General features: G+C 42.2%; 1 protein-coding gene across 3 annotated transcripts in view; it reads left to right on the top strand.

The window, feature by feature from the left end:
• The window catches only part of ASIP (agouti signaling protein), a 49,837-nt gene that overhangs the window by 12,552 nt on the left and 20,530 nt on the right, over positions 1 to 16,755 (top strand). The window contains exon 1 of one of the 3 annotated variants that reach the window (XM_004687270.2): positions 10,954 to 11,243. The exons of 1 other annotated variant lie outside the window; for it this stretch is intronic. In XM_004687270.2, the coding sequence (XP_004687327.2) occupies positions 11,191 to 11,243 (53 nt within the window). In that variant the 5' untranslated portion in view covers positions 10,954 to 11,190. Of the gene's footprint in view, positions 1 to 10,953; positions 11,244 to 12,209; positions 12,383 to 16,755 lie in introns of those variants that run through there. One more of the 3 variants, XM_012728188.1, reaches the window with a different exon arrangement.

Genomic DNA, 16,755 nt, shown 5'->3' with positions numbered 1-16,755 from the left:
GTCAGGAGAGGTCTGCCACGCCATGTGGTCACCTCCAGGGCAGGCGGGAATCGAACTCATGCGGAAGCAGCTTTAGATTCTCAGTGCTGTGTTTTAACCCGCTGCGCCACCAGGGAGGGCCTATTCATTTATTTTTAACTTTGAGACTTGGGGTGGCACTTGGCAGCTGTAGAGTTATTATATGTTTAACTTGGGTTGAAAATCAAAGTAATTAACAGTCTTGGGGAATGTACTGATTGATGAATGAACCACAAAGGGGTACCAACTGGTCATTTGGAAGTTGCCATTGATGATCCACAATGGGGAAGGGATTCATGCATGAGTAATTCTAGCCACTCTTGGAAGCTGGTTCTTTGTTAGAATTGGAGCACAGAGCCTCAATACCCACTAGGCGGGAGAGCAAGATTCACTGTCTAGAGACTGCTAAAATCTTTTTCATAGCTAGTTTATAGCCTTTCAGAGAGAAGTTTATTTCCATTCTTTGTTGTTCTTTTCTTTCCCATTTCTAAAATCCCTTCTCAAAAAGTCAGTTCCCTGCCCCAGACTAGGGCAAAGTATGGAAGATTCTTCAGTTTCATCTTTGTTGACAGGCTTCATAATTTTAAGACTCAGGGCTATGTCTACTGAGAGTTTTTACTTCTTTCCTTTAGAAGAGGCCTGAATTTCCCAAACTGCTTTTGAGAGGCTCTTACTTTGAATTTATAAATAATAATTGAATCTTATGTATTCATCATTTTTTGTGTGTAAAACCAAAAGAATATACTCTAATGAATACAAATAGACAGGTAAATAATGTTACTTAATGGTTTGTTTTCAGTGTGAGGCATACCTGAAGCACATCACTGACTGTAGGTGAACTTTACAAAGTTACTTTGGAGTTCTTTTACCACTTGAAAACAAGGAAAGGGCAAAGATCAAATTTCTAAGTCTAGAAAGAAGGAACTATTCTTTCCAAGGTTCTGTCCTTACACCTGATTTTATTCTGCTGTTACATGGTGTGTCCACATCTTGCATGGACTTTAGGCTGAGCCTCTTATCAGTTGGAGGTGGGAGACAAGAGAGCACTTTTCAGAAAGCCTGTCTTCTGCTCCCAGGTACCTATTTGGGTGGTTTGTTAATATACCATTTTGTTCAGTTAGTCAGCTCCAGATATTTATTGAAAGGACCATATGTCTATCTTGCTTAAGTGTTATGCTTTCCCTGTCTGAAGCTTCTTATTTTTCACCACCCTCCGATGTCTTCGCTAGTACTGCTCTCTCTGTCTGAAATGTGGTCTCTTCTGTCAGAACCTTCTACTCCACATAGCTAAATACTATTCATCAGTTCAGCTATCACTTCTTTCAAGAAGTCATCCCTGGCTAGTACCATCTTCTGGTCCTTTAGGTACTTTCATATCCTTGGTATTCCTCAATGTATACACCTCACTTATTATTGCTATTTATCATTTCTTATAGTTACATTATACTTATTTGTATCTTCTCCTGGACTGTATATTTTTGTAGGCAAAGACAATGTCTTTGTATCCTCCATTTCTAGTATAGGACATGGCTTTAACTAAGCCTCCAGTAACTATTTGAGTGAATATATATAAAGTAGTCTTAGCTTTTACAAATGGTAAAATTGGAAATATTTTACCAACTAAAATCAGCTAAACTTCAGTGACCTAGCTTTTTCTCATCCCAGTTCCTTGGACATTTTAGTTAGTGATCTGAGTTCAGTTACCTAAGTACATTTTAAGTGTATGCCGACAACTATGTAGTGATATTGTAAAAAAGTCGTCTACCCCTTAAATATTCCAGCATCAAAATTGGTGATTGTGGGTCTTGGCTTCTCCACTTGTCTCTCTCCCACTTGGTCCCGAAGAACTCCCGCGGGAAGAGACAAAAACATCTCAAGGTAGCCGAGTGCCGGGCAGAGTTGTGTGTGGCCACAGGAGGGCAGTGCAGACTCGTGAATGGCTCCACATGGCGGCTTCCAGAGCAACCGATTTGAGCGATACCAGTTCTGTGTGCCGTTCTGCCTAACTCCCATCCTCCCACTTCCAGGCAACGACTACCTTTGATTAAGACTCCCGTTGAATTGGTAGAGAGGGGTAGACACCCCCCCCACACACACACACCCCAAACACCTCCAACTCCTGGAGGCAAGTTTGAATAAATAAAGTTGAGGATTTCTTTGAACCAGGAAAAAAATACTTTGAAAGTGTTAAAGGCTATTGTTAAATAGACTAATTAGTTCCAGGATATAGATAGTGATAATGTTATATTTATTTAATTTGCTAAATCAATGTCTTGGCTCCCATTCACCGTTGGTTGGGGGTGGGGGGTGGGATATCCAATCATGGTCCTTTTCAGAAGCTTACAGGTGTTGAGGAGAAGACCTCTTTCAGTGTCTGCCACCCTTGTGTTCTTTGCCCAATGACAATGGTCTCTCCTAGGACCTTTTTTCTAAGGCCCAGATGGGGCACGAGGCTCCCAAATTGCTGAACCTTTGCTTGTCTCTCTGGGCACAAACTCATCCCTTTTGAGGTCCTTAGCATCCTGGGGTCTGTGGAAGAGGAGGAGCAGAACCTGGTTGCCTTAGGAGACTGCAGTGTTCCTTAGCAACTTCTCCCTCAGAGGCAGGCTCAGGAAATTCTCTTTCCTCCGACCTTTTTTCTCTCAGATAAAACAGTTTTATCATCTGTGAGGCCCTGGGCTGATTCTAAAAACAAAAATCTGTTGATTTCTTCTTTTCCTTCTTCCTTTTTTTTTTTTTTTAATCCTTTGTGTGTGTGTTTCACATAATTGAAGGCAGATCTCAAGAACAAAAGGCTCTGTTTACTCTTTGGGGATGGGGTATGTGGAGAAAGAACAGAAATGACTGACACCACAGAAAACATGACTATTAATCCCTTGAGTAGGTTAGTCCATCTAATGCAGAAACAATGCTTTTCTCATAGCTTTTTCCAGGGTTCGAAGCCTACCATAAGGGACGCATGCCTTCCTGCTCTCAGCCGAATCTGTGGGCAGCTGCCCCAGCCTGAGCTACCTACAGCCCATGTGGTTTGTAGAAGGTGGGGAGTAGTCTGGGCCTCACTATGGGACACAAGCATTTCAACCCAAGCTTGGGTGACAGTTAAGGATCCGACGTCCTAGGCTAGCACTTCTTCTAGCCCCCCAGCTGAACTGGACTGAGGTCACACCATTGAAGTACATGCAGCCGTCTAGGCATCAAGCCAGAAGTCCTGTGCCTGACTTCTTGTCATAGTTGGAGAGAAACTGCTAACGTACAACCATCCTTTGAGAATCTATCATATGAGAATTCAAGAATTTCACTATAAAAATAAAGGTGGTTCTGATTTGACTGAGTTCACACGACCCGTAATGAGATCAGCCATTCACCACTTTATTCCACCCATGTTTCTAGCCCCTTGTCTAACCATGTCCCCACACATATTCAGTCACAGGAGACAATTTGATCTGCTTATTATTTTCCAAGTTTAATAAGTACTTTTCAGGTCCTCCCTGGTGGAGTGGGGGTTAAAGTCTCAGCACTATCAAGCTAACACCAACCACTGCGGCATGAGCTCTATCTCTGGCCAGGAAGATGACCCATGTGGCACAGCAGACCTCTCCAGTGTCTCTTCCACTGCTCCCCTCAGCAGTGTATTTCATTCAACTTGCCTGTTCTGCATTCTGTCTCTGGTGAGTCCTCTCACCCCCCCCCCATACCTTTGGCCGGTACCCCAGTTCTTGTATGAACAAATAAATAAAAATAAATCTTAAAAAAAAAAGTACTTTCATTGTGTATATATACCACATCTTCTTGATCCAGTCATCTATTTTTGGGCATTTGGATTGATTCTACATCTTCTTTGTTGTAAATACGACAGCAATAAACATAGGGATGCAGATGTCCTTTTGAATTGTAGTTTTTGTGTCCTTTGGCTAGTTACCTAGGGGTGGAATTGCTGGATCATATGGAAGCTCCATCTTTAGCAGTTAAGAAACCTCCACACAGCATTCCAGAGAGGTTGCACCAGTTTGCATTCCCACCAGTAGTGTAGTAGAGTTCCTTTTTCTCCACACCCTTGCCAACATTTATTGCTGCTTGTTTTTTTTAATATGTGCCATTCTCATTGGTGTGAGGTGGTATCTCATTGTGGTTTTGATTTGCATTTCCCTTATTACAAGTAATGCTGAACATTTCTTTATATGCCTGTTGGCCATCTGCATTTCCTCTTTGGAGAAGTGTCTTTGTAGCTCTTCTGCCCATTTTTTGATGGGGTTGTTCACTTTATATTTATTGAGTTTAGTCAACTCAAGCTAGTTCTTTGTCATTTGTATTATGTGTGAAAATTTTCTCCCATAGATAACTGGACCAATAAGATGTATATATACATATGGAATATTACTCAGCAATCAAAAAGATAAACTCGTGCCATTTACAGCAAAGTGGATGAAAATGGAAAAGATTATGCTTAGTGAAATAAGCCAGAAAGGAAAAGAAAAATACCAGATGGTTTTACTCATAGCATATTTTCGGGAGGAAATACATATATATACATATAGTAATTGTAATAAAATAAAAAAAGAATATCAACTAACAAATATAAACCAGAGATACTCTACGGAGGAAGAAAGGAGAACAAAATCAAAACTGGGGTGAGAGAGCACATGGGACTATGGTGATGGCACATGGGTGAAGTGATGGTGGGAAGTCTATGGGGACTACAACTGAGATGAAAAATGAAGTACAAAATGAAGAATAATGTAAATAATTCATTATAAAAAATACTTCCATGCCTCTATGCAGTTTGCTTGTGCCATTTCTTTGCCTGGAATTCCCTTTTCCTTATCTGCCTGTTGAGCTCTTTGTTTTTTATCAAGACCAATCAAATTTGTTATCTCCTCTGTAATTTCCTCTGACATGTTCCCTTATTGAAGTTCACTAACAGTTCTCATAGTACCATCCCATTTTCAAGTAGCTTGGTAATTGGAGTCCTCAGTGAATGACTTGAGGACTCAGGAAAGAGCAACTCCTACTTCTACTTACTTTCCCAATCCTCTTTAACCCATGACTTCATTCACCTTTGCATTTGCAGGAGTTAGTATAATATGGGTACATAAGATACATTTAACAAGTGTTTGTTGAATAGAATGAAAGCTGGAAGGCATCAAACTTTGGTTTAGTTTTTTACTTTCTATTTCTACTTCACAGGAGATTCAGTACTTGTCCCTATTTCCTCTTCTGATCATTTTTGTTCTTTCTGACCAGATGTACCCCAGTCTAATATTACCTAGCTTACCTTGGTTAGCTCTCCCAACCCTAACACTTGAATCATTTATTCCTTCATTCAGCACACGTTTATTGAATACCTGCTGTTCTGCGGAAAGTATTCTGGGCTCTGAGGAAACAGTAGTGAGCAGAACGGATGGAATACCTTTGTGGAGCTTATATTGTGGTTGGTTAACTAGACCAAGGCAAATAATGAAACAAGACATTTTCAGGAAATGATGAGTTCTAGGAAGGGAATAAAGTGATATGATAAGGAGTGAGGTAGGGATCAGCTGAGAGGCTGGTCAGGTAAGCCCTCTCAGAAGGTGTTGAAATCTGGAGGACAAGAAGGAAAAGTCCTGTAGTGATCTGCTAAACAAACATTTCAGGTGGAAAGCTCAGGAAGTGACCAGACCCCAAGATAAACCCAAATGACTAAAAGTTGTAATGCTTTATATAAACAAAATTACTAAGGTTTTCCTTAGAACTGTAACCATCCTTCACCATTTTCACACAGGAGTAGCTTTGGTCCCTGCTGAGAAGTAACTGCCTTCACCTTCCCTACTATCACAGTGAATTTTCTTGCAACAACTCCCACTGAAACTCTCTATGTCTGTATGACTACAGGCATCTTGGTGACTACAGCACCAGCCTGTGGGATCCCTTATGTTGCACAGTGACTCCCCCCTCCATCTCTTCCAGAAGGACTAAGTCCTCTCCTTCCTTCACACTTCCCATGGCCTCCATTGGGCTGCTGTGTGTAGCTAGTAAGAGAGTCAAAAACAAGCTGGCCTCTACTTCTAGATGCCAGAGCAGCTGCTTAGAGGCTGGAGGGCTTCCTGTTGCTAGAGACATGAAATACACTCGGCGAACCAGAGCCAAATCAAAACCATATGGTTTGCTTTGCAGTAAAGATCACAGGGACAGAACAATTAGAGGAAGGAGGGCCAGCCAGGGGGCAAGCTTTTGGGGATGAGGGATGTGTGTCCACCCCAATTCTGACAGCCCTATACTCCCAAGTGAGGCAACCCTCCTGCCTAAGGAGCCTCCTGTCCTTGGGCTGCTGGCTCACCTGGACTCTCTTCTGGACTGTCTTCTGACTCTTTCTGGGGAAAGTTCAAACACTAAACGCTAGAAAAAATATTGTACCTACTCCCTGGAACATCGGCATCCCCTAAGGCCTCCTGACCAGATGTCCCCCAAATGAAAACCATCCCTATTTGTTTTTTCCTCTAATGAACTGATACAACTTGTATCTTGGAAATATCAAACAAGCAGTCCCTTACCCACTTGTTTACTGTGTATTTAGAAAGGGCAAGTTTCTTTTCAAGGGAGTCTTGAATTCTGAGGTAGAATCCACAAACATTAAAAAGAAATCCATCCTGGGCCCTCCCTGGTGGCGCAGCGGGTTAGAGCACAGCACTGAGAAGCTAGAGCCACTTCCGTATGGGTTCAATCCCTGCCTACCCCAGAGGTGACCCACATGGCGCGGCAGACCTCTCCTGACCCGCCCGCTGCTCCCCTCAGCAGTGTACTTCCTTGATCTGCCTGTTCTGCTCCCCACTCTGTCCCTGGTGAATCCTCTCACCCTCCACATCGCTGGTCTGTACCCCAGTTCTGTATGAATAAATAAATAAATCTTTAAAAAAAAAAAAAAAAGAAATCCATCCTAAAAACTTCTTGAAGGATAGCCTACATGGACTCAGCATGGAAGCCTAGATTCAGATCTGCCTGAAGACTTTAAATGGATCCTCCTTGCTGATGCATGAGATTGTTTATGGGAAGTTGGGGAAAAGGTGTTGTGTTCCTGGAACTTGATAGCCAACAGGACCTTCTGCCCAGCAGACCAAGGCCAAGGCACTTGAAGAACCTAATTTTTTTTTTAAGATTTATTTATGCATACAGAACTGGGGTACAGGCCAGAGGTGCAGGGGCGGTGAGAGGATTCACTGGAGACAGAGTGAGGAGCTGAATAGGCCGACTGACGAAGTACACTGCTGAGGGGAGCAGCAGGAGAGGTCTGCCGGACCATATGGGTCAGCTCTGGGGCAGGGATCGAACTCATGCTGAAGTGGCTTTAGCTTCTTAGTGCTTTAACCTGCTGTGCCACCAGGGAGGGCCCAAAGAATCTAATTTTTACTACCACCTGCTGCCTCTCTGCTTTTCTCATATCAAGCCATTGTGTCAGTGACTCCATGCAAAAGATGGCATTTGTGGGAAAAGATCTATGTTCCCATGTCCCATGTCCACTCAGCAGAGTTTGGGGCAGATGCCTTTGCTATCAGGCCCAGGCCAACCCAGAAGTGGGAAGAATATGTCAGGCAGTCCTTTGCTATAAAAGGAGGTAGAACTTCAATTCTCAGAGCAGAAAGCTTGTTTCATAAGCTTCTCCCTTAACCTCTTCACTCAGGGCAGTCTGTAGGATTCTGGGTCATGGAGAAAAAATCAAAGAGAAAAAAAAAATAAGCCTATAAACATGGGATCTCCCTAACTTTCTTTTGCAGGTATTTTCTTGGATGGGAAGGGAATTCAAAATCTGATAAAGAAAATGGCTTTCTTGCTGGGCTGCTCTGGAAAGTAAGTATTCACCAGGTTGAGGGTAATAAGTGATTTGAGGGTGAGACTTAGTCTTAAGTTTCCCAAAGTTGCTAGGGTAACCACTCCCCTTACTCTCAAGCCCTCTGACTTGTGCTCTACTGTATGCTAAGGTCAGAGCAAGGAGCTAGGCCTCCAAGACTTTGGCTCCAAACAGGTCCCTCAATTGTAGCTATCAAACACATGGTCCTGGCTCTAGAAGCTTAAACTGTGAACTCACAAGAGATCTGGAAAACCTGGAGGTGGGGCTCTCCCTGGGGGTGCAGTGGGCTGCAGTGGCCATGGCCGCTTCAGTGTGAGTTCAATCCTTGTCCCTGGAGGTGACCCAGATGGTGCAGCAGACATCTCCTGACCCACCCACTGCCTCCCTCAGCAGTGTACTTCCCAGACTGCTTGATCTGCTCCCTGCTCTGTTTCTGGTGAATTCTCTCACCACCCCTACAGCTCTGGCCTATACCCCAGTTCTGTATGCATAAATAAATAACCTTTAAACTTTTAAAAAAAGAAAATGAGCTAATGATTAAAAAAAAAGAAAGAAAATGTGGAGGTAAATTTTGTTTCTCATCTGATGTTATTTCTTATTGCCTTTTAATGATTACACACAGAACCCAAGAAACTGGCTAATTTGGTTAAGTTCAACAGGGACATTGCGGGTTAAAGTTCAGTCTTGTCAACAGCAGAAACAGTATTAAACTTTTAAATAAGCTTCCCAGAGCAGGTTGCGCATGGCTAGGTTGACAGGATTGTTTTGAAGGTTTTAATCATGTTTTATATCTACCTATATTTCTATTTTTATGGACCCCTAGCTTATGTATGCTTCACAATAATACTGTGCTTTGGGCCTCCCTGGTGGCATAGGGGTTAAAGTCCCAACACTATCAAGCTATTGCCAGTCACTATAGCATGGTTTGATACCCGGCCAGGGAGCTGACCCACATGGTGCAGCAGACCTCTCCGGTCTCAACCTGCTGCTCCCCTCAACAGTGTATTTCAGTCAATCTGCCTGTTCTGCTCCCCACTCTGTCTCTGGTGAATCCTCTCATCTCCCATACCTCTGGCCTACACCCCAGTTCTTGTGTGCATAAATAATAAAAATAAATCTTTTTAAAAAATACTATGCTTTGGAAAGGGAAAGTATGAATATTGCTTTTTAATATGTGGGTGAGGAAACAAACACAAAGAGATTGAATGATTACCCAAACTTATCTAGCTCTGTTGTTGCCAGAATCAGGATTAGAACACTGATCTTCTAACTTCCAGCTCTGTGTTTTCTTCATCATTTCATCTTTTAAAAAAATGTTATTGAAGTAACATCGGTTTATAACCTCACAAGATTTCAGGTACACAGCATGGTGATTCAGCCTCTGAATATGTTCCATTGTGATCCCCACCAAAAATCTAGTTTCTATCCACCACACAGGATTCACCCTCTTTACCATATTACCCACCCACCAACCCCTTTCCTCTTCAGTGACACCACTTTTCCCTCATAATCTAAGAGTTTTTGTTTTGTTTGTTCATTTAGTTTTTTTTAAGCTTCAGGCGTACAGCATCTTTATATACTGCATTATGATCACCACTAAATATTTCCTTTTCATCCAACACCATATAATTGTCCCCGAAGGGTTCAATTACCTGTTTTAACCATAACCACTATTCTGTTGTCAGAATCGAAGTGGTTGTTTTTGCTTTTGCTTTGTTTGTTCATTTGTTTTGTTCCTTTATCAGCCACATGAGGGCAATCATGTGGCATTTGTCTTCTTCCGCCTGACTTATTTTACTTAAAGCAAATGTGCTTTAGAAGGTTTCAGTAACCGAGATACTGGGCAGCCACTGAGCCCCTTGCTTGGGCTCCCCTTACAATCGTGGCATCTTCTTCTTTCGCATGGATCCTCCTCTGCCACAGTGTGCTCAGCCACGTGCATATCAGTTCTCCGCCAGGGCCTGTACATGTAATTATTGCAATTCATTCCCATATCTCCACCACGGATACTACTCAGCCACATTACTGATAAAGACACGGCAGCTCAGAGAAGGAGATAAATTAGCTCCGTCATTTAAGTGGCTGTAACAGCTGAACCCAGGTTTTGATACTCATGTCTTCTTCCTGCTATACCCTTGGTGGCCAGAAATATGAGTCATAATAGGAATCAAATACATATATCCTCAAAATATAAGTGGTTCGTGGACTTTGCTTGCATGAGGCAAATCCTAGGACTGCGATGTAATGCAGTCCCGTAGAGAACCTCCAGTGTCTCCAGCAGAAGCCAATGGCCTTCCCATGAGCTGCCCCCAGAAGCACGGGAGCATGCTTGCTGCCATGTCCTGCCCCACCTCCTCCTGCTAGGGGTTTTTCTCACAGCCACATCAGCTTGATCAGCTTGACAGCCTGTTTAAACCAAGTTGCAGTAACCGGCTGCACAACTTCATTCTCTTGTGGGCTGAGCCATTGGCTTCTGCAGACTTGGGAAGAGGGAATCATTAGCCGAAGCTTTCAACAACCAGGGGGTCCAGAGAGGTATGTAATAAATTCCATCCAGATGTTGAGATTCGACTTTCTTTATTCTCCTTTTTTTTCCCCTTTTTCTCTCTTTTTTCAATCACATTCAAAGCTCAAACAAGTTGTTTTCACCTTATCAAGCAAGGTGGGAAGAATATTGCTTCCTGTATTCCCTGGGAGAGGCTGTACCAAAGGATTCAGAGAGCTAACAGCATCTGGGTAATTCAGGGTGGCATCCAAATTAACAGAGAACACTCTGTGCACTTGACAGAATCACCCAGATAGGTAAGTGGCCTTGCAAGCACTTCAGCAAAATCCAATTAGAGGCTTCCAAATTCATCCTGATTTACAACATCCTCACCATTTACTTTTGGTAGAGGCAGCCGATTATCTGTTTTGAAATCCCCAGAAACTGGTTGAACGAATAGCTGAGTGTACATCTGACTTTATTACAGAGGAAAAAGCAGACCTTGCCATATGAACTAAATTTTGTCTCATGACATCTGAGCAGACTAGACGGTCTGGCAACTTCATTGTGTTGTATGGATCAAGCCCTTAGGTAACTCACAAAAACTCCCCTCCGGCAGTCCAGGCTTTCCTGGGGTTAATTCTTGCTGTGGCATTAGAAAGAGGAATAGCAGATCTTCCCGAGCTACAGCAGCACTGACATCCCTCTCACCCCACACCTGATTCCCTTATTCCGGGAGGAAAAGCCTGAGTAAAGGCAGGTCTGCAGCAGAGACCAGTCTCTCTGACAGGGGCTAACTCTTAACTCCAGAGCTGTGGGCGCTGAACGAGAAAGCAGTGTGAGAAGAAAGACCATCGTTTAAGTGACCATGGGAAATGGGGAACTGGGAAGAAAGAACCTAACTTTTCTGCCTTCAAAAAGGTGAGTTTTGCAAAGTTCGTCTTTTCATGGGGACTGGTGAGTCTGAAAACTTAGTCCTTAGTCTACTGGAACAGAACAAAAGAGTCTCACCTACTTACTAGATTAAATAAACAAGCCGGAAAACAAAAAACAATGTCGAGGTGTACTTGCGGAATCCCTGCTTCCACTTGTAGCTCCCTTTAAACAATTTTTGTTTTGTTGCTTTTAAGTTTTGATTAAAATCGGCAGTGGAAAATATGTCTCAAAGGGGAAGGGAAAAAACCACCCAACACACTTCTGTGCCTTGTATTTTGACCCAGCCCACAAAATAATTAGAGGAGTCTTTACAGACCCACCAACGGATCCCAGGATTCCTCTTGAGAACCACTGATCTCAAAAACAGCATTTTGATCTCAGAACCCTTATTTTGACTTGGAATTACCTGTTATTGACCACAGAGAGCTGTTATTGACGATCCCTGGAACAGGGCCCTGTGCAGTGAGAGGTGAGACTCAGCATGGAAAGGCGAAATCTTTCTCTTTTTCTGTTTCTCAGCGGCTGTTTCAGTGCAGCAAGCTATCTTTGCCATAGTAAGATAGCTGTGGTCTTAATTTCTTCTTCTTTATCATCTTTTAGTTTGTTTCTTCTGTGGTAAAAAAAAAAAATTTCCCCTAGCCCTCGGTGAATAGAATGATTTTTGCCTAGAGTACTTTGCTAACAGGAGTTTTCGAATCACATTTTCTTACTCAGGTGCAGGAATTTCCTAAATATTTAAGAACCTAAATTGTAAAAGGAGCTGGCTATTGTGCTTGCCTTGTAGATAGGTAGTCGAGATGTCCCAGAGAAGCCTGAAGGGCTGCACCAAAAAGCAGAGCTCTGTTGAGCTACGTGTAGGAAAGGAGAGCCCTCACGGAGGGAGCGGCCATGTTGCAGAGAGCCGACAACATAGGCAGTGTGAAGAGCCAGTCCGGGACGTACTGGAACCGTTCCCCGGAAGAGCGAACTGAGAAGTCTTCCAACCAAGCTGAGCTCTGAGAATGAGGTGGTTCATTTGGTGCAACTGTGCTTTGAAAGTAAAGGAAAAGATTCTGACTCCCCTTGAAGATGGAGAATGTCTGCGTCTCCTGCGTTGAGCCACCGGGATCCCATTAAGGATAGAGGTACTGACACTGAAGGCTTCACTTTGGGCACAGCCCTCAGCAGGGTGGCCCCAGCAAAGATAATTACAGGGATGGAGGGCCCATTACAGCTTTTTGATTTGGTCGTTCCAATATCCTGTCAGATATAGAAAGGAGACCAATCCCTCACCTCAAAAGAAGTAAATTGTAGGGTGAAGTATATGGTTTAGTCTCCGTCAGGTTGAGCCTTTGAAAAAGCAGATCTGTGGGTCTAGGACACCACATCCTGGATTTCTATTGCTTTGAAATTCTGAAATTCAGGACATAGGAATTGTATAACTCAAATTGAGATAATCAGTCTTAACCTGACGGTTTTGCAATTAAGTATGGTTACCCTCATTTTGTATAAGTGATTCTGGGTTGGAATGCAGTCTGGGAAAACGGCTGTTTCTGGTTCTTCAAGACAGTCTAAATCTCTAAAGTTAAAATGACATAAAAAAAAAACTTGCTGTTTCTGCATTCTATCATGAATATTTCTTCCAAACATTTGTGTATGTGGGTGAACATTCTAGCAAAGATGCTGTTTTAATCTGGTGTAGGAAAGGGAAGGAGCCAAGTGCTTATAGAACAGAAATAGGAAACAGGAGCCAAAGTGATAGGATTGGGGTGTGTGTGTGTGTGTGTGTGTGTGTGTGCGTGTGTGTGTGTGTGTGTGTGTGTGTGAGAGAGAGAGAAAGAGAGAGAGAGAGAGAGAGATCTTTAAGAAAAGAAAAAATATAATTGAAGAGAAGATGCTGTTTGTTAAACAGTGATCTGAGAGAAAACCAACTTCAGTTGGGTTGAGAAAATTTATTCAGATTCTGGGGAGGAAATTGAGAAGCACTCTGAAGTTAAAGTCTGTATCCAATTTAAATACCTGTGTAGCTGAGTTTGGAGGCCAGAATAGTCCCTAGAGCCCATAGGCGTCTGTATTTTGCTCATAGGGCAGCAAGCTTGAACAAAAAGAAGAGGAGTGGTGATGTTGCAGGGGAAGAGTTCCGTAAGCCCCTCTCAGTCAGCTATAAATTGCCTACTAGACAGCCAATTCCATCTGTCCACCAAATCCTTGCTTACCGATTTCTTTATATGTGGGTGTATTTTTGCTTATAGCAAAATTCAAAGCATTCTAAACTGCTATCTGAAATATTGTTTACAAGATGAAAGGATCAGAAATGTGACTGCTTAGAAATAGCTATAGTCTAACGGACCACCCTTCCTTATGCTTATTCCTGCGCTCAGTTGCCATTAGGGCTCATTCAGTACAATACAGGGGAGCAGTGGTTATCTAAAATTACCTCCTGATGTCCTCTTCTTGCATTCCTTTACATGTGCTTCCAGGGAATCGTGTGTAATGATAGCTGATAGGATTTTCTGCTTTAAGTCAATTCAACTGTGAAATAAATATAGAAGACCATCCCCATTTTTAGCATTATAAAAACTTGAGGACACAGAGGAAAATTCGCTGAACCTTAGTGAAGACATTTCCTACTTGGAGCTGAGCGGCAGGGCCGTGGCTTGCAGGAGCAGCAGGCCCTCATGCACAGAGCTTGGGAGCAGGAGTCAGGAGACCAGTTTCTGGTCTTAGACCTGCCTGAGGCCACGGCCCATGAGGCTTTAATGCGGTCCTCGGCAGCTCACTGCTTTAGTCTTCCTCTGTTCAGCAAGTGGGCATACAAAGACTAGCCTCCCCTACTTGCTTGTAGATAAAATGACAAGTTGCTTGTAGAGAATATGACAACAAGAAGGAATAGGTTAGAGAAAGAAAGTTTGTTGTGATACACAACTTTTTCACTCAGCCGCTGATTTTTTAAAATCTTCATTCCCTCTCCCTTGGAGTCCTGAATGGTCTGGACACACTTGCATAGTATTTTAAATGACGTTTTATTGAATAAAAGTCTTTAACTCAGTAGGATATTCACTACGCAAAACACCAGAAACCAGATCTAGAAATAGACATTCACACCCAGAAGCCCCTTCATACCCTTAAATCTTTCCTCCCAGAGGTAATTTCTTTTTTTAAAAGATTTATTTATTTATGCATACAGAACTGGAGTACAGGCCAGAGGTGAAGGGGCAGTGGGAGAATCCACCAGAGACAGAGTGGGGAGCAGAACAGGCAGATTGATGAAGTACACTGCTGAGGGGAGCAAAGGGGGTACAGACCTACAGGAGAGGTCTGTTGAATCATATGGGTCACCTCCCCAGCCTGGGGTTGAACTCAGGTCAGAGGTGTCTGGGGCCAGCTTCATAGTGCTGTACTTTAACCTGTTGTGCCACCAGGAAGGGTCCTCCAGAGGTAAGTTCTAACACTATAATTGAGTTTCACATGTTTGGGGCTTAATATATTTGTGTATGTACTCTCGTGTGTGGCATCTTTTGCTGAATATTAAGTTTGTAAGATTATTGCATTAGTAATACTTTGTTTATTCTCATTGCTATCTAGTGTTTTATGAGTTAACTTACCACACTTTATCCATTTCCTTATTGATAAACATTTGGGTTGTTTTCACTTGGGGCTGAATGTTCTCCAGTAGTTTTATTTGATGTACACATAACTGTTTCTACTGGGATATCTAGAAGTGGAATTAATATTTTGAATAGCTTTCATTTCACTTTATTGCCTAATTGTGGTGAAAATGAACACCACTATTTTGTTCCTGGTTTTAGAGGAGAAGTTTTCAGTTTTTCTCCATTAATTATGATGTTTGTTGTAGGTTTGTCATATACGGCCTTTATTAAGTTGAGGTGCATTCCTCCCGTACCCACATTATTGAGAGTTATAATGGAATGAGATTTGTCAGATGCTCTTTATGTATCTATTGAAATGATCATATGACTGCTATCCTTCCTTTTGTTGATGTGATGTATCACATTAATTGATTTGTGCACGGGATACTTGTATTCCTGACATGATATACATTCCTGGCACTTGATCATGGTGTGTATTCCTTTTAATAAATGGTTGAATTTGGCTTGCTAATATTCTGTTAAGGGTTTTTTTTTTCACCTTATGTCCATTAGGACTATTGTTTTCTTTTTGTGATGTCCTTGTCTGTGTTTGCTATCAGGGTGATGTTGGCTGGTGTGTTTGGAAACTTTCCCTCTTCTTCAGTTTTTGGAAGATTTTTGAGAAGAATAGGTATTAGATCTTTGAAATTTTAGTAGAGTTACTAGTGAAGTTATCTGGTCCTACACTTATGGGCTTTTGTTTATTTCAATTTTCTTATTTACAATTGGCTGTTCAGGTTTTCTGTTTGTTCTGGTTCAGTCTTAGATTGTACAATTCTAAGAATGTGTCCATTTCTTTTAGATTGTCCAGTTTGTTGGGATATAGGTGTTCATGATAATTGCTTGTGATATTTTTAATTTCTGTGATATCTGTTGTAATTTCTCTTTAGTTTCTGATTTTTTTTTTTAACTAGAGATTTCTGTATCTTCTTTGTAAGTCTGGCTAAAGTTTGTTTTCTTTGATCTTTTGTATTGTTTTTTGTCCTCTATTTCATTTATTTCCACTCTGATTTTTACTATTTACTTCCTTTCACTGACTTTTGGTTTCATTTCTTTTTCTTTTACTATTCCTTTTAGCATAAGGTTAGATTGTTTCTTGTTCATAACAACTATTTTGAATTTTTTATCCATTAGATGACAGTCTTCTGTCTTCAAGTTTGGCTCCTGGAAAATTGTCAATTTCTATTTGTGATGCCATGTTACACTGCAGGTTTTACATTGCTTCATGGTATGTCCCTCTGTCTGTACCTTTGATGTATCTAACATCTTATTTATTTTTTGTCAAGTTTTGTTTGCTTTAATTATGATTCAACAGTTTAGTGACTATACACCATTCTTTTTTCCTGTAGTTTGCAATATGGCCTTAGTGGCTAATTGCTACACGCTTTAGTTGCTACACAGTTCACAGCTGTGTATGCCACCCCAGTGACCTGGGGATAGTTGGTGAAGCCACTGGACTCAGGTTCTGCTGCTGCATCACTTAGGAAGGGAGGGAGAGAAGGATTAGCTGCCACTCTGGGCGGCAGGGGAAGGCCTGGCTCATGTGTGCGGCCCCACTGCTGCCCCCACCCTTTGAGTCCTAAACCTGGGTCTTGGTTTTCTGGAACTGTTACTCATGTGGCAGGATGGGAGGAAGAGAACCACAATTGTCTGCTCTCCTCATTGGGATACTGGCCCATGTGATGCATCTCATATCCTCTGCCTTGGCGTTCATTTGTGCCAAGTACATGGACCTCTGTGCTACCTCTATTCCTACTTACACTGCCACCTTCTTGAGACCCAGTCCATCCAACTTCAGTCGTGGAGATTCATGGTTCTCTCAGCATCCTGGCATCATGAATGGAAGAATCCTTCTTGATTTGGACATG

This window comes from Condylura cristata, unplaced genomic scaffold (assembly GCF_000260355.1).
Source record: "Condylura cristata isolate star-nosed mole 26May11 unplaced genomic scaffold, ConCri1.0 scaffold00022, whole genome shotgun sequence".
Taxonomy (NCBI): domain Eukaryota; kingdom Metazoa; phylum Chordata; class Mammalia; order Eulipotyphla; family Talpidae; genus Condylura; species Condylura cristata.
Note: the sequence above shows the minus strand (reverse complement) of the source record. Positions and strands in the feature narration are given on the sequence as shown.